Here is a 16,003-nt window from a genome sequence, read left to right on the forward strand (position 1 = left end):
ATTTGTATTCACCAGTCACTTCTTCCCTGATCCCTGTATGGAGTGATTAGAATAAATCTTTAGGAATCTTTCTGGCTCCATGTGAGTCAATGGCCATAACAAATTTAAACACCTACAGGAGTCTAACAGGTGACTTACTGGATGAGGTAGACTGAGTTTAAACAATGAGTCGTAAGGATTGTGGCAGACGAGAGAAGGAAGGTTCGCTCTCTCCAAAGGAGGAAGCCCCTACTCAGCTCCAGCCAGTTATTGCTATGAGTTAAGTCTAGACCAGTGTTGCCAGATTGTCCTTTTTTTTTTCCCCCAAGAGAAGATAGAAATCTGGACTTCTATGTGAAATTTTGTCTTTTTAAACATAATGGAAGTCAAATCGGATTGTACTCTTGTCTAGATATGTATAATATCTAGTATGGTTGCAAAGTGAAGTTTCAGAAGGAGGTGAATCCATTTTAAGTACTCAAATTTTTTTCCAAATTAACATTTTTTAAATTAAATTATCTCTGTCGAGTATACTTATGTTAGAAGCGCCTGTTCCCTAATTTCAGTAGAGTTTGGTTTAAAATAGTTGTATATTTTTAAAAGAAGTATCCCTTGTTACATGATGTACTTCCTTCCTGATTTATTTTTAATATTTTGAAACAGGAATTGAATAATGAACTCTTCCATTATGGGCTAAAGCACTCATATATGTTTTCAAGAACATGAATATTCACTTTTCAAAGTAATTGAGTGTTTAAAAATTATTTGGACTATTACTTCTCTCTGTAAGAGTAACGTATTTAAACATCATAGTTTCCTCCATAAACTATTACAGGCTTATGATTAACTTATTCAGCAAACACTGTTCACTGTGTGCTAGCAAATATGGGGACATAAAGATAAAAATAGGCAAAAACTCTAGCATCTGTGCAAGAGAAGTGCAGCCAACTTTTTCTTTGCAAATTAACTTACCTAGTGAATTCATACCTTGTTGTAAATTATCCAGGCCTGTAAGTACCTTTATTTAATAGCTGGCTTTCATGTATATAAGTACTTATTTTAATTGAGCTTAAGACAGTTCAGTGTTTATCAACATCTCTACCAAAAAATGTCAGGTAAGGAGAAAGGATTAGGAAATTAAAGCCCAGTTTATATTGTAAGCTATTATTTTTAGGAATTTGTTAAGAAGTTGAATTCTTTACTAAAATTAAGTTTTATATGAAAGCATATTTAGTCGTGGTTTCCCTCTCTTCACTTACCATAATTGAGGACCCACTGTGCATGTTCTTATAAATGGTCATATGAATTATTTTTCATAGAGGGTAAAAATCAGAATAGAAGGTTAAAACCATTATACAAATGTTGGTATTTAAAATAATGTACTTGGCATTTTTCAGGATAAAGAATTGTTCTCAGGACTTCAAAAAGACTGCTGATCAGCTAACTATTGGTTCAGCACATTCAACCTCCACACGCAGGAGTGTTTTGAACCCATCAACTGTAATGGCGGTATGAAACATATTATTCATGAAGATGAAGCCAGACGGTTTTACTTTGTCTCTAGTAGCTTAGCTTTCCTCTCCTTTCAAGGTTCCTATAATTATAGATTCTTTGGGAAGCTTAACGGTTAACAGAGGTAAACCTTCACTCCTTACTAGAATCTTTTGTTTTATTCTAAACTATGCTTGAACAATTCTCTTTTCTTCCTAAGGCAGCCCATTCTACCTTTGACCAACTCGGTAGTGTTCTTGATGTTTACCTGTATGCAGCTTCTTCCCTTTTAACCTGGTTGTTGAATTCAGATTCTGTGAAACTTGTATAAAGTACAAGTTTCTAAGTTCTAAGTGCGATTTTCCAAGTATTTTTTAATCGCATCCGCAAGGCCTAAAGCACTTGTTGATGATGCTATTGTTGGAAGATTGAATTTCACCTGTTACCACACCTGATAACTTTAAATAATATTTTTTTTAAATTTAAAATTAGAAATAGAACAAACCCCAAAATGCTATTGAATGAAGTATTAAGTCTCTTTGTTAAGGAGATCGTTAGTGGGCTCGGGGAGGGGCTATCTTAATCTTGCTTTTACTTCAAGTTTAAATCTTAACATGGGAAAATTATAATCTTTTTTCTTAAAAACTGTTAGTTTTTCTGTGTGTACATTTATTGCCATGATAAATTTTTCAACATAGTTTTATATTGCAAAATAGTTACAGGACGTAATTGCATTTTTTCAAAAAGATATCTAAAAAAAGAAATCTAGAATGCTATCACCAAAATGGTAAAATGTTAATGGTTTTTAATCTCTGGGTAAGTAGGATTAGAAGTGTAATTTTTGTGCTTGTTTTCAGATTTCTGTAGTGGGTCTATGTTGCTTTTGTAACCAGAATGGTAGCTTGATGTTTTTGCAACTAATATAATGTATCTAAGCATCTGTTTTTGTATTTTATATTTGTATGTGGTCCCCTTTCCCCTTCTTAGGAGACTAAAACTGCAGAAGAAATTGATGAAGCATTAAAGATAGCAGGCTATAATTTTGAACAATTAAGTATTGCTGTGAAAGTAAGCATTTTGAATAATTCTATCATGAATTAAGGCATGTTCTTGTTAAATGTTTATATTTGGATGTAATATTCCTGAAGTTAGAGCTTAGCACTAAGTTATTAAGTATGGTAATCTAATGATAGAGAAACACAGAAAAATGGAAAACTCCCATGGCCTGCTAGGATTAGTTTCATAGCTCATAGCATTGCTATGCTAGCAGCCTACTGAAATTGGAGCTCTGTTAAGGAACCATGGTTTCTGCTTGCTGTGAGCTGAACTTTGTCTTAGAAGCACTGAAATCATCTATCTAACGTTACTTGTTATTTGACTATATACCGTTACACAAAGAGTTTTATGCTCTTTTTCTTCCTTACCCCATCACCCAAGAGAGTCACTCACTCATTTGGTGACAAAGAACAAGGTCCTTAGCACCCAGAAACAGCAAATTTTCAATGAAGGCATCCAAAAGGTTAGAGCTGATGTGGAAGTTAAGACTTCAACATGTGAATTTGGGATGGAGGGGACAAAATTCAACCCATAACAGTCTGCCCTCTGGCACCCCAAGGTTCGTGTCTGTCTTACATGCAAAATACATTCACCCCATCCCCAAATACTGCAAATTCTTAACCTATTCCAGCATCAACTCTGAGTTCAAAATGTCATCTAAATGTCTTTTAAATCAGGTATGGATGAGGTTCAGGGTATGATTCATCCTGAGTCAAAATTCTTCTCCACCAGTGAACTTGTGAAACTAGATAATAAATTTTTTGCTTCTAAAATACATTGATTGGACATAGGAATTGACATGCCCATTCCAAAAGGGAGAAATCGGAAGGAAAAAGGGGTCACAGATCTCAAGCAACAAAGTTGATAATAACCTTAAAGATCCTTAAATCCTTTTTAAATCAAAGAAAAAATTGTACTTATCTGATATTTTTGTTTAAAAATGCAAGTATATGGAATAAAGTTTGAACTCAAGTATGTTTTTTAATACTATATTTTAAGTTTTATTCAAGGAATTGGCTGTTCCAAAGACTGTCAGTTATGCCACATGACCCAGCTGGAGAGAAATTCAGCTTTCCAAAATGACTCATCTCCTGTAATCATAAAAAATTATAAGAAAGAAGTTTAGAAAGTATAGTGGATTTTCTAGGCCTTTTTGCCAATTTATCAGTACAAAGTGTCAACAAAGATGTGATCTTGCAAAGTTGAACTTTGTGACTTATTCCATTTTTATCTAATCTACTCTTGTGTTATTTTGAAAAGTCTAAAAAGTACCTTTTACTTTCAAAATTACGTTGAACAGTACAATTTCTACAAAATAAAAATACCAAATTAAGCCTGTGTGTTATGTTCTTTCCCAGATGCTTGAAGATATACACAATCAAGCAAAAGAAGAGAGAGTCAGTCTTATAGAGGTTCTGGAGAAACAGTTTGATCAGCTTTTTACTTCTCTTAGTTCCAGGTAATAACATAAAAATATAGACTTGGTGAAACTAAAGCTTTTAACCTTAACTTGTCATTTTATTCCTTTGTATAGATTGAAATAATGAGTAACTTTTAAAGAAGTTTGGAAGGTGATGGGTGGTCCCTACAGGCTGATGTTTACAACTTTAAAATGAAGAACAATTCTTTTATTTTTTTATTTTGGCTATTTGCCTTTGGTCCCAAAGCTGCCTGTTAAATAAACAAGCTTCTTTCTTAAAGCAGTTAGCACAGAAAAATATTTTCAAATTCTGAATCACTGTTATATAATTCAGCATACTTGGGAAAATGCAAACTTACTTTTTCTTATACATAGTCCCATCATTTTTTCATGTGTTTATTTGCATCAGAGCAAATAATACTCTGATACTTTCTAATACTCATTTCTAAACAAATATCATACAGTTATATATCCATTTTTTTAAAAAAAAGTCTGGTATATATGATTTCTTTTTTTTTTCTGGGGAAGATTAGCCCTGAGCTCACATCTGCTGCCAATCCTCCCCTTTTTGCTGAGGAAGACTGGCCCTGAGCTAACATCCGTGCCAGCATGGCTTGACAAGCGGTACATAGGTCCGCATCTGGGATCCAAACCAGCAAACCCTGGGCTGCCGAAGTGGAAAGTGCGAACTTACCCACTGCGCCATCTGGCTGGCCCTCTTTTTAACCATTTTTAAGTGTACAGTTTAGTAGCATATGGTAATTTTATGTTTAACTTTTTGAGGAACCACCAAACTGTTTTCTACTGTGGCTGCATGTTACATTCCCACCAGCAGTGCACAAGGGTTCCAATTTCTCCATATCCTACCAATGATTACTTTCCCTTTTTTTGTTTTTTTTCCCTTAAAGATTGGCACCTAGCTAGCAGCTGTTGCCAATCATCTCCCCCCCTCCCTTTCTTCTTCTCCCCAAAGCCTCCCAGTACACAGTTGTATATTCCAGTTGTAGGTCCTTCTGGTTGTGCTGTGTGGGACAGCGCTTCAGCATGGCCTGACGAGCAGTGCCATGTCTGTGCCCAGGATCTGAACCGGGAAACCCTGGGCTGCCAAAGCCGAGCGCGTGAACTTAACCTCTCGGACACAGGGCCAACCGCTCTTTTTTTTTGGGATAATCACCATCCTAATAGTTATGAAATAGTATCATGATTTTGATTTGTATTTTCTTAATGACTGGTCATGTGATTATCTATTTATGTGCTTATTTATTGGCCATTTGTATATCTTCTTTGAGTAAATGTCCATTCAAGTCCTTTGCCCATTTTTGAATTGGATTGTTTATCTTGTTGTTACTGGATTGTAGGAGTTCTTCATATTAATCCTTTGTTAGACATATTACTTTCAGATATTTTGTCCTATTCTGTGGGTTGCCTTTTCACTCTCTTGATTGCATTCTTTGATCCGCCAAAGTTGTTAATTTTATAAAGTCGTTTGTTTTTTTCTTTTGTTGCCTGTGCTTTTGGTGTCATATCCAAGAAATCATTGTCAAATCTAACATCATGAAGTTTTTCCCCTATGTTTTCTTTTAAGAGTTTTATAGTTTAGCTCTTACATTTAGGTCTTTGATTCATTTTGAGTTAATTTTTGTATGTGGTATAAAGGAAGGGTCAAACTTCATTCTTTCCCATTCGGATATGCAGTTTTCCTAGCACTATTTGTTGAAGAGACAGTCTTTTCTTCATTGAATGGTCTTGGCATGTTTGTCAAAATTTAGTTGAACATATATGTGAAAATTTATTTCTGGGCTCTCTGTTTTATTCCGTTGGTCTATCTGTCCTTATGTCAGTAGCACACTGTTTTGATTACTGTAGTTTTGAAATCAGAATGTGTGAGCCCTCCAACTTTGTTCTTCTTTTCAAGATTGTTTTGGCAATTTGGGATCCCTTGAGATTCTGTGTGGTTTTTAGGATGGGTTTTCTATTCTGAATGAAACGTCATTGGGATTTTGATAGAGATTGCTTTGAATTGTATATTGCTTTGGATAATACTGACATCTTAATAATATTACATCTTCTAATCCATGAATGTGGGATGTCTTTCCTTTTATTTTTGTCTTTTTGGATTTCTTTCAGCAGTGTCGTGTAGTATAAAACAAGTGTACAAGTCTTGCCTCCTTACCTAAGTTTGCTCCTAAGTATGGTCTTCTTTTTGATTCTGTTGTAAAAAGAATTGTTTTCTTAATTTCTTTTTGAGACTGTTCATTGTTAGTATATAGAAATGCATCTGATTTTTGGTGTTGATTTTGTATCCTACATCTTTGCTGAATTCATTTATTAGCCCTACTAGTATTTTTATGGCATCTTTATGATTTTCTACCTATAGGATCATATTCTGCAAAAAGAGATCATTTTACTACTTCTTTTCCAATTTGCCTTTGATCTTTTTCTTGACTAATTACTTTGGCTAGAACTTACAGTAATATGTTAAATAGCAGTGGCATAAGCCCACATCCTTATCTTATTCATGATCTTAGAAGAAAAGCTGCCAGTCCTTCACCATCTGGTGTGGTGTTAGCCATATATATGGGTTTTTTATATATAGCCTTTATCATGTTGATAATAGTTTCCCTCAATTCTAGTTTGAGTGTTTTTATCATAAAAGGGTGTTGAAATAGATCCTTTTTCTGTATCAGTTGAGAGGATCATGTAGGGGTTTTTGCTTTTTGCTGTTAATGTGGTGTATAACATTAATTGATTTTCATATGTTGAACCATCCTTGCATTCCAAGAATAAATTCTACTTGGTCATGATATATTATCCTTTTAATATGATGCCAAATTTGATTTAATAGTATTTTGTTGAGGATTTTGCATCAGTACACATAAGAGATACTGGTTTGTAGTTTTCTTGTAGTGTTTTCATATGGTTTTGGTATCAGGGTAATGCTGGCCTCAGAATGAGTCAAGAACTATTTCTGCCTCTTCAGTTTTTTGGAAGAGTTTGAGAAGGATTGGTGTTAATTCTTCATTAAAGTTTTGGTAGAATTCTCCAGTGAAACCACCTGGTTGAGGACTTTTCTTTTGGGGGAGGTTTTTGATTACTGAGTTAATCTCCCTACTTGTTATTGGTCTGTTCAATTTCCTCTTTCTTCATTATTCAGTCTTCGTTGGTGGAGTGTTTCTAGGAATTTGTACATTTCATCTAGGTTATCCAGTTTTTTGGTGTGCCGCTTTTTATAGTACTCTCTTCTTTTTCATTTCTGTAAAATTGGTTGTCATGTGCACACTTTCTTTCCGATTTTAGTAAGTTGACTCTTCTCCCTTTTCTTTGTCAGTGTAGCTAAAGAGTTGTCAATTTTGATCTTTTCAAAGAACCAACTTTTGGTTTCATTGATTTTTCTCTATTTTTTCCTGTTCTCTGTTTTCTTATCTCCACTCTAATCCTATTATGCCTTCCTTCTGCCAGCTTTGGGTTTAGTTTGTTCTTTTTCTAGTTACTGAGGTGTAAAGATGTTGGTTTGCCATCTCTCTTTTGATGTGTTTACAGCTATATATTTCTCTTTTAGCTCTGCTTTCACTGTATCCCATAAATTTTGATATTTTATGTTTTATTTTCATTTGTCTCAAAATATTTTCCTTGTGATTTTTTTTCTTTGACCCATTTGTGCTTTGGAGTATGTTATTTAATTTCCACATATTTGTTATTGATTCCTGGTTTCATCTCATCGTCATCAGAAAAGATAGTTTGCATACTTTCAATCTTTTAAAGTTTAGTAAGACTTGTTTTTTGACCTAACATTTAATCTAACCTGGAGAATGCTCCATGTATGTATGAGGAAAATGTGTCTTCTCTGTTGTTGGGTGGAGTATTCTGTCTGTGTCTCTTAGGTCCAGTTGGTCCATAACGTTGTTTAATCCGTTTCCTTATTGATATTCTCTATGGTTTTCCTATCGATTACTGGAAGTAGGATATTAAAGTCTCTACCTATTATAGTCATGTGTTGCTTAGCAGTGGGATACATCCTGAGAAATGTGTCATTGGGCGATTTTGTCATTCTGCGAACATGAGAGAGTGTACTTACACAAACCTAGATGGTATAGCGTACTACACACTTGGGTGATAAGGTGCTAATCTTACGGGACCATTGTTGTATATGTGATGCATCGTTGACTGAAATGTTGTTATGCGGCATATGACTGTATTGTAGAGATCTCTCTTTCTCCTTTTAATTCTGCCAGTGTTGCTTCATATATTTTAGAGGTCATATATTTGTTGCATATATGTGTTACATTTGTTGTATCTTCTTGGTGAATTGACCATTTTATCAATATATAATGAATGTCCTTCTTTGTCTCTGGTAACAGTTTTTGACTTAAAGTCTGTCTTGCCTGATGATGTAGGCACCGTAGATCTCTTTGGTTACTGTTTGCATGGACATTTCCATCCTTTCACTTTCAACTTATGTATGTCTTTAGATGTGAAATGAGTGTGTTATAGACCCAACTACTATGTATGCTGTCATATTTTAAAATCTATTTTTCTACTCTGTGACTTTTGATTTGGACGTTTAATCCATTTACATTTAAAGTAATTACTAGTAAAGAAGGACTTTTGCCGTGTTATTATTTGTTTTCAATATGTCTAATAGATTTTTGTTGTTCATTTCCTCTATTACTACCTTCCCATCTGTTTACTTGTTTTTTTGTAGTGACACATTTTGATTCCCTTCTCATTTTTTTTGCATATTCTATAGTTAGTTTCTATGTGGTTACCATGAGGATTACATATAACATCCTAAAGTTATAACAGTCTACTTTAAATTGATACCAGCTTAACTGAATTGTGTACAAAATGTCTACTCCTTCACATCTCTATCTCTTCTTCTCTTTTTGTTTTGTTGTCACAATTGCATCTTTATACATTGTGTACCCATTAACATAGATTTATAGTCATTTTAAGTATTTGTCAGTAACACTAGGTTTTATATTCGTCCGTGTATTTACCTTTACCAGAAATGTGTATCTTTGTATAGCTTTGAGTTATTTTCTAGCCTTCTTTCATTTTAACCTGAAGGGTTCCCTTTAGCGTTTCTTGTAGGATAGATATATTGGTAATGAACTCCATCAGCTTTTGTTTATCTGGGAATGTTTTAATTTCTCCCTCATTTTTAAAAGGCCAGTTTTGCTTGGTATAGAATTCCAATGGCAGTTTTTTTCATTTCAACACTTTAAATATGTCATCCCACTGCCTTCTGGCCTCCAAAGTTTCTGCTGGGAAATCAGCTGATAATCTTCCTGAGGATCCCTTATATGTGACAAATTGCATTTCTCTTGCTGCTTTCAAGATTCTCTGTTTGTCTCTCAACAGTTTGATTATATTGCGTTGCAGTATGGGAGTCTCTGAGTTTATTCTACTTAGATTACTTTGAGTTCTTGGATTTTTAACTTTGTGTATTTTATCTAATTTTTGAAGTTTTTAGCAACTGTGGGTTTTTAAAAAATTTTTTTTATTGGGGAAGATTGGCCCTGAGCTAACATCTGCCACCAATCCTCCTCTTTTTTTTTTTTTTTTTTTTTTTGCTGAGGAAGACTGCCCCTGAGCTAACATCCATGCCCATCTTCCTCTACTTTATATGTGGGATGCCTGCCACAGCATGGCTTGACAAGCAGAGCATAGGTCTGCAGCTGGGATCTGAACCGGCAAACCCCAGGCCACTGAAGTGGAACATGCCAACTTCACTGCTGCGCCACCAGACTGGCCCCTTAAGTTTTTTTATTGTGGTCTAAATAGTTAATAACATTGTAAAATTTCAATTGTATGTTAATATTTGTCAAACACGGTACACATGTGCCCCTGCCCCCATGTGACCACCCTCCCCCCACCTTCACCCTGGTAACCACCAAATTATTCTCTTTGTCTGTAAGTTGTTTATATTCCACGTGAGTGAAGTCATATGGTGTTTGTCTTTCTCTTGCTGGCTTATTTCACTTAACATGATTCCCTCAAGGTCCATCCATGTGGCTGCGAATGGGACAATTATGTCTTATTTTATGGCTGAGTAGTATTCCATTGTATATATATACCACATCTTCTTTATCCAGTCATCCAGTTGTTGGGCACTTGGATTGCTTCCACGTCTTGGCTATTGTGAATAATGCTGCCATGAACATAGGGGTGCCTAAGTCTTTTTGAATTGTTGATTTCAAGTTGTTTGAATAAATACCCAGTAGTGGGATAGCTGGGTCATATGGTAATTCTATTTTTAATTTTTTGAGAAAGCTCCATACTGTTCCATAGTGGCTGCACCAGTTTGCATTCCCACCAGCAGTGTATGAGCGTTCCCTTTTCTCCACAACCTCTCCAACATTTATTATTTTTTTGTCTTGGTGACTGTAACCATTCTAATGGGCATAAGATGATATCTAACAGTAGTTTTGATTTGCATCTCCCTGACGATTAGTGATGTTGAACATCTTGTGCCTATTGGCTATCTGTATATCTTCTTTGGAAAAATGTCTGTTCATATCCTCTGCCCACTTGTTGATTGGGTTGTTTATCTTTTTGTAGTGCAGTTGTGTGAGTTCTTTATATATTATGGAGATTAACCCCTTATCGGATATATGATTTACAAATATTTTCTCCCAGTTGGTGGGTTGTTTTTTCATTTTGATCTTGGTTTCTTTTGCCTTCTGGAAGCTCTTTAGTCTCAAGTCCCACTTGTTTATTTTTTCTTTTGTTTCCCTTGTCTAAGAAGACATGGTGTCCAAAAAGATCCTTTTAATACTGATTTCAAAGAGTGTACTACCTATATTTTCTTCTAGAAGCCTTATGGTTTCAGGTCTTACCTTTAAGTCTTTGATCCATTTTGAGTTTATTTTTGTGAATCCTGAAAAAGTATGGTCAATTTTTGTTCTTTTACATGTGGCTTTCCAGTTTTCCCAGCACCATTTGTTGAAGAGACTTTCTTTTCTCCATTGTATGCCCTCAGCTCCTTTGTCAAAGATTAGCTGTCCATGCATGTGTGGTTTTATTTCTGGGCTTTCAATTCTGTTCCATTGATCTGTGCAGCTGTTTTTGTACCAGTACCATGCTGTTTTTATTGCTGTAGCTTTGTAGTATGTTTTGAAGTCAGCGATTGTGATACCTCCAGCTTTGTTCTTCTTTCTCAGGATTGCTTTAGCAATTCGGGGTCTTTTGTTGCCCCATATGAATTTTAGGATTCTTTCTTCTGTTTCTGTAAAGAATGTCATTGGGAGTCTGATTGGGATTGTGTTGAATCTGTAGATTGCTTTAGGTAGAATGGACATTTTAACTATGTTTATTCTTCCAATCCATATGCATGGAATGTCTTTCCGTATCTTTATGTTGTCATCAGTTTCTTTCAGGAAAGTCTTGTAGTTTTCTTTGTATGGTCTTTCACTTCCTTAGTTAAATTCCAAGGTATTTTATTCTTTTTGTTGCGATTGTGAATAGTAATGTGTTCTTGAGTTCTTTTTCTGTTAGTTCGTTATTATAATGTAGAAATGCTACTGATTTATGTAAGTTGATTTTATACCCTGCAACTTTACTGTAGTTGTTGATTATTTCTAATATTTTCCAATGAATTCTCTGGGGTCTTCTCTATATAAGATCATGTCGTCTGCAAACAGTGAGAGTTTCACTTCTTAACTTCCTATTTGGATTCCTTTTATTCCTTTCTCTTGCCTAATTGCTCTGGCCAAAACCTCCAGTACTGTGTTGAATAAGAGTGGTGATAGTGGGCATCCTTTTCTCGTTCCTGTTCTCAGGGGGATGGCACTCAGTTTTTGCCCATTTAGTATGATGTTGGCTGTGGGTTTGTCCTAAATGGCCTTGATTATGTTGAGGTAATTTCCTTCTATCCTCATTTTGTTCAGAGTTTTTATCATAAATGGCTGTTGGATCTTGTCAAATGCTTTCTCTGCATCTATTGAGATGATCATGTGGTTTTTATTCCTCAATTTGTTGATGTGGTTTATCACGTTGATTGATTTGCAGATGTTGAACCATCCCTGTGTGCCTGGTATGAATCCCACTTGATCGTGATGTATGATCCTTTTGATGTATTGCTTAATTCAGGTTGCCAAAATTTTGTTGAGAATTTTTGCATCTTTGTTCATCAGTGATATTGGCCTGTAGATCTCCTTTTTCGTGCTGTCCTTGTCAGCCTTTGGTATCAGAGTGTTGTTGGCCGCATAGAATATGTTAGGAAGTTTCCATCCTCCCTAATTTTTTGGAATAGCTTGAAAAGTATAGGTATTAAATCCTCTCTGAAAGTTTGGTAGCATTCCCCAGGAAAGCCATCTGGTCTTGGGGTTTTATTCTTTGGGATGCTTTTGATTGCTGTTTCAGTCTCTTTCCTTGTGATTGGTCTGTTCAGATTGCTGCTTCTTGACTTAGTTTTGGGAGGTTGAAGCATCTAAGAATTTATCCATTTCCTCTAGGTTATCCATTTTGTTGGCATATAGTTTTTCATAGTATTCTCTTATAATCTGTTGTATTTCTGTGGAGTCTGTTGTTATTTCTCCTCTTTCATTTCTGATTTTGTTTATTTGAGCTTTCTCTCTGTTTTTCTTTGTAAGTCTGGCTAGGGGTTTGTCAATTTTATTTATCTTCTCAAAGAACCAGGTCTTTGTTTCATTGATCCTTTCTACTGACTTTTTTGTTTCAGTAGCATTTATTTCTGGTCTGATTTTTATTATTTCTCTCCTTCTGCTGACTTTGGGCTGTTTGTTCTTCTTTTTCTAATTCAGTTAGGTGTAATTGGAGATTGCTTATTTGGAAGTTTTCTTGTTTGTTAAGGTGAGCCTGTATTGTGATCAATTTCCCTCTTAGTACAGCTTTTGCTGTATCCCATATGAGTTGGTGTGGCATGTTATAATTTTCATTTGTCTCCAGATATTTTTTTATTTCTTCTCTAATTCATTCAATGATCCATTGCTTGTTCAATAGCATATTGTTTAGTCTCCACATCTTTGTCCCTTTCTCAGCTTTTTTCTTGTAATTAATTTCTAGCTTTATAGTATTATGATCGGAGAAGATGCTTGTGATTATTTCAATTTTTTTAAATTTATAGAGGCTTGCCTTGTTTCCCAACATATGGTCTATCCTTGAGAATGTTCTGTGCACACTTGAGAAGAATGTGTATTCTGTTTTTGCAATGGAGTGTTCTATGTATGTCTATTAAGTCCAACTGGTTTAGCTTTCCGTTTAATTCCACTGTTTCCTTGTTGATTTTCTGTCTGGATGATCTGTCCAATGATGTGAGTGGGGTGTTGAGGTCCCCTACTATTATTGTGTCGCATTTGATATCTTCTTTTAGGTTTGTTAATAGTTGCTTTATGAACTTTGGTGCTCCTGTGTTGGGTGCATAGATATTTATAAGCGTTATTTCTTCTTGATGGAGTGTCCCTTTGATCATTATGTATTGCCCATCTTTGTCTCTCTTTACCTGCCTTATCTTGAAATCTATTTTGTCTATTATAAGTATTGTGACACCTGCTTTCTTTTGTTTGCCGTTAGCTTGGAGTATTGTCTTCCACCCCTTCACTCTGAGCCTGTATTTGTCATTGGGGCTGAGGTATGTTTCCTGGATGCAACAAATTGTTGGATCTTGTTCTTTAATCCATCATGCCATTTTGTGTCTTTTTATTGGTGAGTTCAATCTGTTTACATTGAGGGTAATTATTGATGTATGAGGGCTTAATGCTGTCATTCTGTCACTTGCTTTCTAGTTTTTCTGCATTTCCTTACTTTCTCGTCCTGTGTGTTTTATTCTACCCCTTGATTTCTTCAGCTTCTTATGCCGTGTTTCTTAGTTTTTTCCTTATTTATTTTTTTTGTCTCTGTTCTGCTTTTTAGTTTAGTGGCTACCCTGAAGTTTGTGTTCAGCATCTCGTGCATAACATAGCCCATTTTCTAATGGCCTCTTATTTTCCTAGTCTAAACTTATTCAGTCCCTTTCCACCTCCCGTACTAAGTTATTTTCATATCTTATTCCAACTTGTGTTGTGAGTTTGTGGTTAAATTGACAAGATTGTCTTTGTTTTTGGTGTTTTCCTTCCCTTTATCCTAATGCTGTGGTTAAATATTTGCTATCCTATTCTGATTCTATTTGTCTCCTTACTCTGTGTTTTGTCACCCCTTTCTCCCTTTTATTCTTTTTTCAGGTATGAGAGACTTCTTGAGGATTTCTTTTGGGGTAGGGGGAGTCTCCTGGCTATGAAGTCCCTTAGCTTTTGTTTATCTGGGAAAGATTTAATTTCTCCCTCGTTTCTGAAGGATATGTTTGCTGGATAGAGTATTCTTGGCTGAAGATTTTTATCTTTTAAAGTTTTGAATATGTCATTCCATTCTCTCCTAGCTTGTCAGGTTTCTGCAGAGAAATCTACTGAAAGTCTGTTAGGGATTTCTTTGTAGGTTGTTTTCTTCTGCCTTGCTGCCCTGAGTGTTCTTTCTTTGTCATTCACTTTTTTTTTTTTTTTTTGAGGAAGATTAGCCCTGAGCTAACATCTGCTGCCAATCCAGGTCTTTTTGCTGAGGAAGACTGGCTCTGAGCTAACATCTGTGCCCATCTTCCTCTACTTTATACATGGGACACCTACCACAGCATGGCTTGCCAAGCAGTGCCGTGTTGGCACCCGGGATCCGAACCGGCAAACCCCAGGCCCCTGAAGTGGAACATGTACACTTAACTGCTGCGCCACTGGGCCAGCCTGCTTTGTCATTCATTTTTGCCTGTTTTACTACCATATGCCTTTCTGTAGTTCTTTTTACACTGACAAGTCTAGGAGATCTGAAAGCTTCCTCAACACACATTGCTCTCTCATTCCCTAGATTTGGGAAGTTCTCTGCTATTATTTCTTTGAGCACGCTTTCTGCTCCATTCTCCTTCTGTTCACCTTCTCAGATACCTATAATTTTTATGTTGCATTTCCTCATTGAGTCGGATATTTTTTGGAGACTTTCTTCATTTCTTTTGAGTCTCAGTTCTCTCTCCTCCTCTGTCTGGAGCCGTTCAACATGTCTATCTTCGATTATGCTGATTCCCTCCTGTGTGGTGTCCACACAAGCACTCAGGGAATCCTTATTTTGTTTTCTCTTCCATTGTGTCTTTCATCTCTACTATTTCTGATTGATTCTTCTTTATAGTTTCAATTTCTTTTGTGAAGTAACTGCTGAACTCGTTGAATTGCTTCTCTATATTCACTTTTACCTCCTTGAGTTTTTTTGACAATAGCTATTCTGAATTCATTGTTGTTTAGTTTACTTATTTCTGAGTCCTTGGGACATAATTCTTGATATTTATTATTTTCCCTCTGGTCTGGAGTTTGATGAACTGATTGATGCTGGAACTAGGGGTTTTCCCCATTGTGATATTATTCAGTTACAGTTACAGCCTATCACCACTACATGGTGGTCGAGAGCAATGTATTCTGAGCCCACTGCCTTCAGCTGAGATGGTGCAGCACACCGCGGGGCGGGGGGTAGGGGGTTGGGGAGCATTTTCTTTTGCCACAGACCCAGATTTCCCAATCACTTCTGGCTGTCTGGTCTCCTGGGGTCTTGGCTTGATGAGGTCACCCCACACGAAAGCTTTTGACTTATTAAAGGGTTTCCCTCTAGGCTGCATGGGCACTACGGAGTCCTGGGTGATCCCGTGAATGCACTACCCCTCCCCCACTCCTTCCCTCACGGAGCCTCCCAGAACAGTGATCCCAGTCCTTAGGGGAGGACCTTACCCTGTTCCAGCTCCTCCAAGGGGGGCTCCAACCACTCCACCCTCTGTTGTTTGGCTGCCGTGATTCCCCAAGGATTCCTGTGTTGTTAGGATATTTTCTGTTGGAATATGGTTTCTCCTTTTTGTTGTGTGTTGGAAGAGAGAGAGTCCAGGGCAATCTCACTCCGCCATGACGCTGACATCACTTGTTGAGGATTTTTGCATCTGTCTTCATCAGTGATATTGGCCTGTAATTTTCCTTCTTTCTGTTGCCCTTCTCTGGCTTTGGGATTAGGGTGATGTTGACTGCATAGACTGTGTTAGGA

General features: G+C 36.3%; 1 protein-coding gene across 2 annotated transcripts in view; it reads left to right on the forward strand.

The window, feature by feature from the left end:
• The window catches only part of RNF17 (ring finger protein 17), a 154,370-nt gene that overhangs the window by 9,171 nt on the left and 129,196 nt on the right, over nucleotides 1–16,003 (forward strand). For both annotated transcript variants that reach the window (XM_070520312.1, XM_070520313.1), the window contains exons 4-6: nucleotides 1,377–1,488; nucleotides 2,458–2,538; nucleotides 3,885–3,985. In XM_070520312.1, the coding sequence (XP_070376413.1) occupies nucleotides 1,377–1,488; nucleotides 2,458–2,538; nucleotides 3,885–3,985 (294 nt within the window). The remainder of the gene's footprint in view (nucleotides 1–1,376; nucleotides 1,489–2,457; nucleotides 2,539–3,884; nucleotides 3,986–16,003) is intronic.

The sequence above is a fragment of the Equus asinus genome, chromosome 11, assembly GCF_041296235.1.
Source record: "Equus asinus isolate D_3611 breed Donkey chromosome 11, EquAss-T2T_v2, whole genome shotgun sequence".
Taxonomy (NCBI): Eukaryota; Metazoa; Chordata; class Mammalia; order Perissodactyla; family Equidae; genus Equus; species Equus asinus.